This window comes from Buceros rhinoceros, unplaced genomic scaffold (genome assembly GCF_000710305.1).
Source record: "Buceros rhinoceros silvestris isolate BGI_N320 unplaced genomic scaffold, ASM71030v1 scaffold17498, whole genome shotgun sequence".
NCBI classification, from domain to species: Eukaryota; Metazoa; Chordata; class Aves; order Bucerotiformes; family Bucerotidae; genus Buceros; species Buceros rhinoceros.
In genome coordinates, this window is record NW_010427616.1 from 66809 (window position 1) to 76331 (window position 9523).

At 38.9% G+C, this 9523-nt stretch overlaps 1 protein-coding gene across 1 annotated transcript in view; it reads right to left on the minus strand.

Moving 5' to 3' along the window:
• Positions 1 to 9514, minus strand: part of PDE3B (phosphodiesterase 3B, cGMP-inhibited) — a gene marked incomplete at its 5' end in the record, with an annotated part of 74403 nt that extends 64889 nt beyond the window's left edge. The window contains one exon of the mRNA XM_010141977.1: positions 9236 to 9514. Within this exon, the coding sequence (XP_010140279.1) occupies positions 9236 to 9514 (279 nt within the window). The remainder of the gene's footprint in view (positions 1 to 9235) is intronic.
• Positions 9515 to 9523: the final 9 nt, after the last annotated feature.

A 9523-nucleotide genomic window follows, 5' to 3' on the forward strand; every position in this document is an offset into this window, starting at 1 on the left:
GGGAAAGAGAAAGAAAAGTGACATTTCAAATAAAGACAAGCAAGCAAGCAATTTATTGTTGAACTTAAATCTCCTGGGAAATTATTTTTCTCATACTTTCAATTGTTAAAAATAAGGATGTACCTTCCAAAGCCACACCAATCCTGTCCATCAGCAGACAGGTGAAAGGAACATAGCTTTAAAAGTGTATTCATTTGAGATTGTTAACACTTGCAGCTGGAGAGCTAAGTTATAAATTACATTAAACCCTGTGAATTTTTAAACAAGTAAGGACTATAATCTCAACCCTTAAACACTGTAAAACACATGTTCTTTTCCACTTGAAAGCTTAAGTGCTCTGCTGACTCTAGGGAGCTGCCTACAGAATAAATGTTAAGGCACGTATAGAAGACTTACAAAACCTTAGCGATGAGATTTTAACAGCCACTAGTCTCGCACAGGAAAAACGACCTGAGGCTACGTGTATACCTTTATCGGCCCATCAATAAAGCTGTATCGACTTCTGCAGCTCATCCCAAACCAGCATCTCCTTATTGTATGAAACACAGTTTCACTCTTTTCTAAAGTTGTAAGATACTTTCCTGAACAATGTATCAATTTCCTATTTACAGATAGAACATCAATTTCTAAGTGAATTTGTTCTGAAATTTTATCCTTAATGATCTTCATAATGGGTTATGCAAATTCATATGTAAGCACAGGGTTTTTCTCAGTTTTAATGAGATTATTTGAAGCTTCAGGTTTTTAATACTTTTGATTTTTACTGTTCATAAAAAATTGTTATTCGTAATACAGACTGAAATACTATTTTCTTCAGAACATTCTGCAGATGTCTTTGATATGATGGTCATTATCTCAGAAGGTTTGAAAATACAGGCCACAATAGCCAATATCTGCCTCTGCTCATCTACTCCAGTTTTCTTATTTTCATCTTGACATCAAAAATCACTTCCAAATCTACTATTTTCAAGCTGCTTTAAAAATTCTTTGGCACCTAGTGAGAAGGCTGCCACTTATGAAGAATAAATTAATTAAATGCAATGACAAAAAACGTGATCATTAGCACAAAAACTGTTCCAAACTCTTCTTTCTTAATCAAACTTAGCAAAACCTAGCTTTTCAATATTACTACAGCATGAAAACATTCTGCTATGGTGAATAAAAAGTAGCAAGGAACTGTGATAGAGAAAAGCATTAATTAGAATCTTTAAGTTAACAGATACTTGTAATCAAAACACTTTGAACTGCACTTTGCTGTAACAGCACAAAGCTGTTATTTACATCACGATAATCACTCAGACATACTACATTTCTTTAATCATTGGAAAGTTCCTAAGTGACATTCCTCAGCTTTTTACCATTACAAAAAAAAAAAAAAGACTAGAAGATGTGTGGTTAAATATCTGTGTCCATAATTTGAAATTCTCTCATCGCAAGTTTCATTTGAAATTTGCTTTGTAAGCATTGCTCGGTGATCCCCACACGGATCCTGCGCTGTCCTGAAAATGCTGTTAACTGAAGCACAATACACATACAGGGACGCATACAGGGTGGACCTCACACGCTTGTCTGTGATTTGTAGTTAAGATATGAAATATACTTCGATCCTATATGATGAACACGTTATCAGTAGTGCTTGTGTTTCTTTACCCCAGGCTATAACAGAGGCAGGAGGAACATCTGTGTTTCCATGCCTTTCGTAGGGACAACCTCAATAGAAACAGCATAACCCAGATCAACATTCATCCTTCCCCGTGCAAAATCAAGCCCGCTTCTCCCAGATCTGGCTAGTGCTAGTGCGCCTTTACTTCTCCCAGTCTGAACCAATTCCTTCAGGGCAGTGCCAGAGCAGATGGCATTTCACAGGCACAGCAGGATCTGAACTTTTTCAGTCTGCTAATCACACCTTCAGGTTTCAACACAAAGTTCCCTCCCCTACTACCCACCCATGAGGTTATAACTGCTTGTATCTAGAAAAATGGAGTTTAAATTAACTGAAATTTAATTTCATGCCATGTAACGAAGATAATTCTAGAGAAGTGAGAATGTGTAGGACACTATGGCGCTGAAAGAGTGGGTGTCAGAGTGCCTGTGAGTGCGTTTACACATTACACTTCCTAGGTGGCCAACCAAACCAAATTAAGGAAGACAATAATCACTTAAGACTTTCCCCAAAAATATTCCAATCTTTTTAAGTTAGCATCTAACTACACCATGACACTGAATTTTATTAACTGCTAATGATTCCCCGTAATTAGAGATCAATCCCTGCCTCAGAAAACTCACAAAAAGTCAGTCCACTTCCAGAGTTATGAACTCCACTCAGAGGCCGCTTACTCCAGCAAAGCATGCACACCTAAGGTTCCTTGGTCACCATCCCTCTCTCACACAGGAAATAACGAGGTATCTGAGGATATCTCACCAAATGAGATACCTGAGGATATCAGTCACCAAATGTTAAAAAACAGAAGGTATATCAGCAATTTTTGTGAAAGGATAGAAACTGTTCTGGAGAGCCAGCAGTACTATAAAAACTCACTGATACCCATTCTTAAAACCCCCTGTACTTCTTATCCTATATTACTAACTTACTCAGAAATTCAGAATTCCTTTAAAAGAATGTACTAGACAGAAGGAACAAAAATCATTTTGAAGTGGCAAACAGGCATCACACAATAACGCTTAGGAGAAAAACAATAAAACAACAAACAGAAAATACATTGTGATTGAACCTGTAATATTAAACTGACTCTAAGAAAAAAATAAAGAGACCCTAAATGTAAATACAGGCCTTTAATTTTAGGTCATATTAGAAAAAAATCATGCTAAAGATGCTGACAGTAAGCCCAGTATAAGAATGCCTTTTTAGCCTTTAGTTTAGCTCCTATCCTATTAAAAGGGTTTAATCTAATCAAAAAGAAAATGTAACATGAGCAATAATGAAGATTAAGAGACACTAATACCATGGTGTCTATGCCAAGAGTCATAGCTAAGTGGTTATTTCAATGAAACCGAAAAAACTTGCTTCTGCAAACCTGAACTTTCAGAAGAGTTTATATTACAAACTTTGCTGACAAAAACTGTACTGACAATAGCTATTGACAGGCAGGTGTGACTCCGGCTCACTCTGTCACCACCTTACAGCAGTTCCTCTGGGGCAGGGGAGCAGCACTGGCTGGTTCGGGCATACTGGAAGTACTCACCCCAAAGTAAACCCCAGGTATATTTCTGAGCTCCTATTATTGGCGTGGATAGAGCTAAACTGACACACCTGTGTTGCTAATTCATACCAAATGCCTGGAATATTCCTCATAAAACAGGGAAGATCTCTCAAAACCAAATCCAAAGTGCCCAAATACAGCTTCATGTGGTACATTTTCTATGGTCTCCTGCATAGCTTAAAAATAGTAAATTATACAGGAAAAAGATAATTTTAATATTCCATTTAAAAATCTTTTATTTATTAAATGAGCAACAAATTGAACATTTGCTGCAAATACACATTTAAATTCGTGAAGGTATTTGGGTTTGCAAAAGGAACATTAAGGTTCTGGGTAAAAGGTTGTCAGTACTGGATAAAAAAACTGGTCAGGATTACCATTTAATCAGTTGTTTAATGGGAAATATGCCAGCTTTGTCCACACCTTCTATACAAAGTGAGGTTAGCACTAGCAGGCATGAATGTTCTATATAGCAGTACTGGTTTTCATAAATACTGAACTATGAGACAAATAGAGGCATACGAAAGAAATAACTTGGACATCCGTGCCCTATTCTGTCGCTCTCCCAGTAAATTTGCACTTGTTTCAAAGGAACTTGCTATATATGAAAGTTATGAAAAAGAAAGGATGGCTCAACACATCCAAACTTACTCCTGGACACCAGCTGCTTGTATTTATATGAACTGCGTCCTTTCCCAAAGTGGTATGATCCATTTTCAAACATAAAACCGCTCCAGAAACTGTAATTTTATTTCAGCAGTCATTCATTATTATGCTATCTCTAGTTCCTAGAACACTTAATTTTGTCATGTTCACCAATAAAGCCATTCACTTAACTGGTCTTCCTTAAGGACAGATCTCTCCGACTTGTTTCTGTCACACTTCCCCTTCCCAAACACCATCACCTGTCAGCTTACTTGTCACCTTGTGACAAGTGACTGATTTATTAGCATCCATGGTTTCTGTCTGTTTGGAAGGCTCTAGTACTCTTTACTTCCACAAGACCTTTAAAGTTACTGATCATTTTTATGACTCACTAACATTCATTCACATATTACAGTCTGCCTTGACCAATCTAAGCCCTCTCCTTTACCTTAAATTTTCACTCCCTCTACTGAGTTGCAGAAAAATCCCATTACTTTTTTCCATTAAAATTTATCCTGTTTTCCATTAAAATTTATTCTGTCATTCTATCTTCCTAAGCAAAGTTTTCACCCGCTGAAAAAGTCAAGTTGAAATTCAACGTTTCCTTCCATTCCCCTTTTCTCTCATTTTAAATTATTCTTTCATCTCTCTCCCCACGTATCCTGGAAAAATAGGTGAGATTCCAACAAAACATTCTATGGCTGTAGCTTCCCATAGTCTGCCCTTCCTTCTCATTTGGCAGGCAGAGGTTTCTCATCTGTTTTCCTCCACAAGTTTTGGCATCAATAATAGAACAGGCTACATCGCCCGCTTTCCCCGCCTGTAATCATTATCTTTGCACAAAAGTACAAGATTTACTCTTTTCCATCTGTAGCAACTAGTTTCCAAACCTGATAGTTACTGTTGGCTTTATTCAGTGATTTCTTTGGATGATGGTAAGGCTGTATGAAGTTTTCTTTTTTAGATATCAGAAAACCAACATGGTTTTCCAAGACTGTTGCTTTCACCAAGTAATGCTTCTCTTTGTATATTCCCCACATTCAGTCACACCCCACTGAAATTACTAACTGATATGTTTCAGAGGGCTGGTTTTGTCACATACCTGGCAAAAAAGAGTTAAGTTTTATGCTATTGGCTGCAATCAATAGGTAAAGGCTCACAGTTTCCAGACTGCAAACAGTATCTGAATTTAACAATTATAAAGACACTGTAAAATACACATTAACAGACAGCTTCTGCACTAACAAGTTTATACCCTGGGTACTTAAGGACCAAGTATAATTTGTTTCACAAATAGGTAACGGACACAGATATAAATTATCTAAGCAAATAAGGAACTGCATTAATTTCAAGTTATATAAATATTTTAGACTCTTGAAATTGAGTCCTGATCTTCCTAAGGTAACTCAAAGGTATGAAATAGCTTGGAACAGAAACTGGGGAGAGGTGGCGGTCAGTCCAACAACCTAACCACAAGACAATGCTTCCTGTACTTAACAGAGTGCAACGTGAAAGCAGCCTTTATCCATGAAATAACCCAGCCTTACTACGTGTTTGAACCTACCCGGGTAACTAGGAAAAGTATTAGCTCTGTTTGCAGACTGTTTTGGACACATATCCTGTATGTTTAGTTAGGAAATCCTATTGTTTACTTAAATAAAAATACGCATTTTAGAAAGCACATATTCTTTCTGTGTTCTGAGACAGTCCTGTATATGAGTTCCTACACACAGTTATTTGCTCTCAGCTACATGTTCACCATCACGCTAAAGGAAAAAAAAAAGTTTACTACGATATTTTTCAGGACATAGAGCGTTTACAAGATCTGCAATACCGACAAGCACCTTTAGATACCCAGTTCAGATTTGGCTTTCATGCAGGGGGTGGGGGGATGGGGGTGGGAAGTGCTACATATGCAACAGTCAGTGAGCAGTAGGTACAGCGAAGGGATTAGCATCTGATCAATACAGGCAATCAAAACATCATCCACACAAAACCTGTAATACCAATCAATACTGAAGTCATACTGCTAATAAGCAATTCCTCTCTAGGTCCAAGATGAATACTGAAGTCAGAATACAAAAAGCATAATTATGCTAAAACCGTATGCATTTCTGTGAGCAGTAAAAATGTTAATACAGTGGAGTTCAGAAAATACACTGCATTTGCATAATTTTCAGCCCTAACTTTAGTCATATTGCTTCCTTCTATGTGTATTTACATATTTCAATAATGGCACTTAAGTATACTCACATAAAAATGTAAAGATACAATCTATCCAAGGCTCTTTCCTCCCACCTCAAACCATATTGCCAGCCACATGTACTGCAGAAAAGCTCCACAACAGGAATTGGTAGACTAAAGCAAGCATGGGTAGTCAAATAAAAGGGAAGGATAAAGGTAACCCAACTCTGTCCACTTCCCATCATTATAACTGCCATACCTGTTCAAGTACAGAAAGCAATAATCTAAATACCTGTCAAATCAGAAAGCATTTATAGGATCATGCTCACAGGGCCTCTTTCCACATCTAACCCAGAAAATAGCAATAGCTTCATCCAGTTCCCGTGTGCACATACCTGTTCCCCCACACTCTCTCCATGCACACAGACCCCTTAGTATTGTTTGCTTGAGCTTCATGAAAAAAAAAAAACCTAAACAATCGACTCAAACAATTATTTTCTCATGTATTTAACTAGACACTAGTTGGGCATAATTTAAAATCATCAAGTAACTGAAAACTTAAGGTCAACACTAGCATTCCCTATTTTCCTCAAAGATCTAAAACCTACATGAGGAAAATTTTTCACAATGAAAACAATCAGCCATTAGAATAATGCCCCCAGGTAACTCATAGATTTCCCAGAACTGTACAATTTTAAGATTCAGCTGGACAGGATGCTGGGCCGTCTCATCTAGACCGGGTTTTTGCCAAGAAAGATTGGACCAGATGATCCTTGAGGTCCCTTTCAACCTGGTATATTCTACAATTTGATACATCTCCCTTTTATGTTATGTGCCCCTGCTTGCAGAGGTTCATACAAACCTCTGCATAACAATCATACAAAATTCCCCTAACAGAATCACAATAGCAACTTAGCTCTCATTCATCAAAGTACTCCTGTCAGGGTGTACCTGCAGCACATTCCCGGTACTCCACTGATCTCCCTAACAATGCTCATTAAAACGACTCCTAAACGACTCCTAAAAAAAGAGAGTGTGGGGGAACAGGTATGTGCACACGGGAACTGGATGAAGCTATTGCTATTTTCTGGGTTAGATGTGGAAAGAGGCCCTGTGAGCATGATCCTATAAAATCCTGAAAAACACGCAAACAGTCCTTAAAGAAAATCCATATAATAAAGGTTGTCTGAAAAGCATTAAGTGCATACAGTTCTTCTGTTTCAAAGAAGAAAGGTAAAAACCTTGTAGTGTTTATTGAATTAAAATCACACACTATGGGCTTACTTCTCCCCCCAACTCTGGGCCCAAGCAACTGATGTTTTATCAGCTCTGTAACGTCTGATCTCTCGCCAAGTCAGACAGAAGATCAGAGGATTTTACCTGTGCTATCCTTACAAATTCACATAAAAAATACCACACGGGACACGCATCTATGAATCTCATGTAAACTGTGCTTAGCAAAGCACAGATATTTATTGTAAAGCATAATAGACTATTACGAAAATAAAGCACTTCAGATCTCTTTGTTGTCTCTATTCACATCTCGTGATAACAAAGATAACAAATCCTGGAAGTCTACCAAACAGTTACATTTTATTATGAACACATATGATTTAAGTACTGCCAATAAATTCCACGTATTTAGTCATGGTTGACATTTATGATGTAACTTATGAATAAATGCCTTAACTCGAAATATGCACGTGCCTTTAGGAAGTGAGCCAAACAGCAAAGGAAGCATTTAGAAACTTGTATAAGAACAAGTATCTTCTATCATCTAGAAAGGTTAATGACACCACATTTTCTGAGGTTTTTGTACTGCAGACAAATCTGACAGAAAAAGAGCATTTACTATCCAGAAGGAAACAGAAAAAGCAAATTATTATACAATGTTCCCTATATATCTTCACTGCTAGTACAACATTTTAATGTTTCTTTCATAGTGTGCATTGGATAATTTGAAACTTACTGAATGAGTTACTTCTGAAGCCTGTTACAACATACTTGCATTTTAACCTTTCACGCAAAACCAATTACCACTGTATTATTCTATTGTGCAAATGCAGGGAAAGAAATGCTCGAAAACTACTCCACCGTTTCAGATTCACCTCGTATTTCCTCAGACCTATTTCACGGTCAATCACAAGAAGTGCATTACGACACACGTCAAAGCAAAATTAGAAAATTTCCTTTCATATCCATGAGTTTCAACCACACCGGTAGTAGACAGGGGATTCTGCAGCAACCAGCACTTCCCAGAAACCGTTCACTTGCCTTAAATACCCTCCCCTCGTTCTCCCTGCTATAACGGGCTGATAATCCACTTGCAGCAGCCTCGGGCCACTTCCACCGGCAACACAACTCGATGTTCCCGCAGTTCACGTGCAAGTTCCCAAATAAAAACAAACTCCCTCCTGCCCAAGCCGGGGTTTGCGCTACAAAAAACAACTCACTGAAAAGTTTTCCGGGAGGTAGAAACCAACAAAGTTCCATTCAAGAAAACTGAGCGTTTCGGGCACCCCTCCAGCCTCTGCTGAACAGCTCTCTCTTCAGTAAGAAGTTTCTTAAATCCCATCAACCCAAACCTAATGTTAGCTTATGCGGAGCGAGGGAAGAGAGGGTGAGAGGGAGAGACAGCAACAAGAGACAGTAACCTGCAAGGCAGAAGGACAGCTGCCACTCGAGCAACGACATCTGATAAACAATATCCCTCGAAACTTGGTGTTTCTTCAGCAATCATTTTGTCGATAGAAAACGGGCAGAACCAGAAGTGCTGAGCAGCTAGAAAGCTGTGGTGTCTTTCTCTCATAAAGCCTGCCAAAAGCAGAGGAGCGGGTGGACTTTGGAAAAGAAACAATCAAAACAACGAGGTAGCTGATAGCCGAAGATGTTTGGTTCAGGGGTTTGTTTTAAATATTAAGAAGTAGTTCTTATTGATTAAGATTCTATCAGAAGCGAGTGAGCAAATACATTACTATGATTTAGCTTCTATACAGACATAAAAAATTATATGGATTCTGCAGAACCAAGTCGAGAAACCCGCTAAGGGACTAGTATTTTCCTTCATTCCTACCGAAGGAGTTTGACAATTAGCAGACATCAAGCACAGACATACACAGCAGTTAGGAAAAGCGAGTGGCGCTCACTCCTCAGAAAGTTTCTCCCTCCAGTTTCGAGAAACCTACCTGCTCTCTGGAAATGCAAGGCAACGATGGTCTCCTAAACATTTTGCAGCTGCCATAGTAGCTGGCCGAAGTTTCCCCGAAGGATACGCAGCTAGATCTTCTCCTGGGTCTGATCACAGGCACTTTTTCCTCCACGCTGGGGAGCCGTGGGTGGTGATGATGCTGGTGGTGCGCTCCTCGGCTCTGAGCCGAGAAGATGCCGTGCTCCACGGCAGAGAGTGCCAGGAGGCAGCCTGCCACCCCGACCGAGCCGGCCAGCAGCGGTCTGAGGGCTGGAGGGAGAGAGTG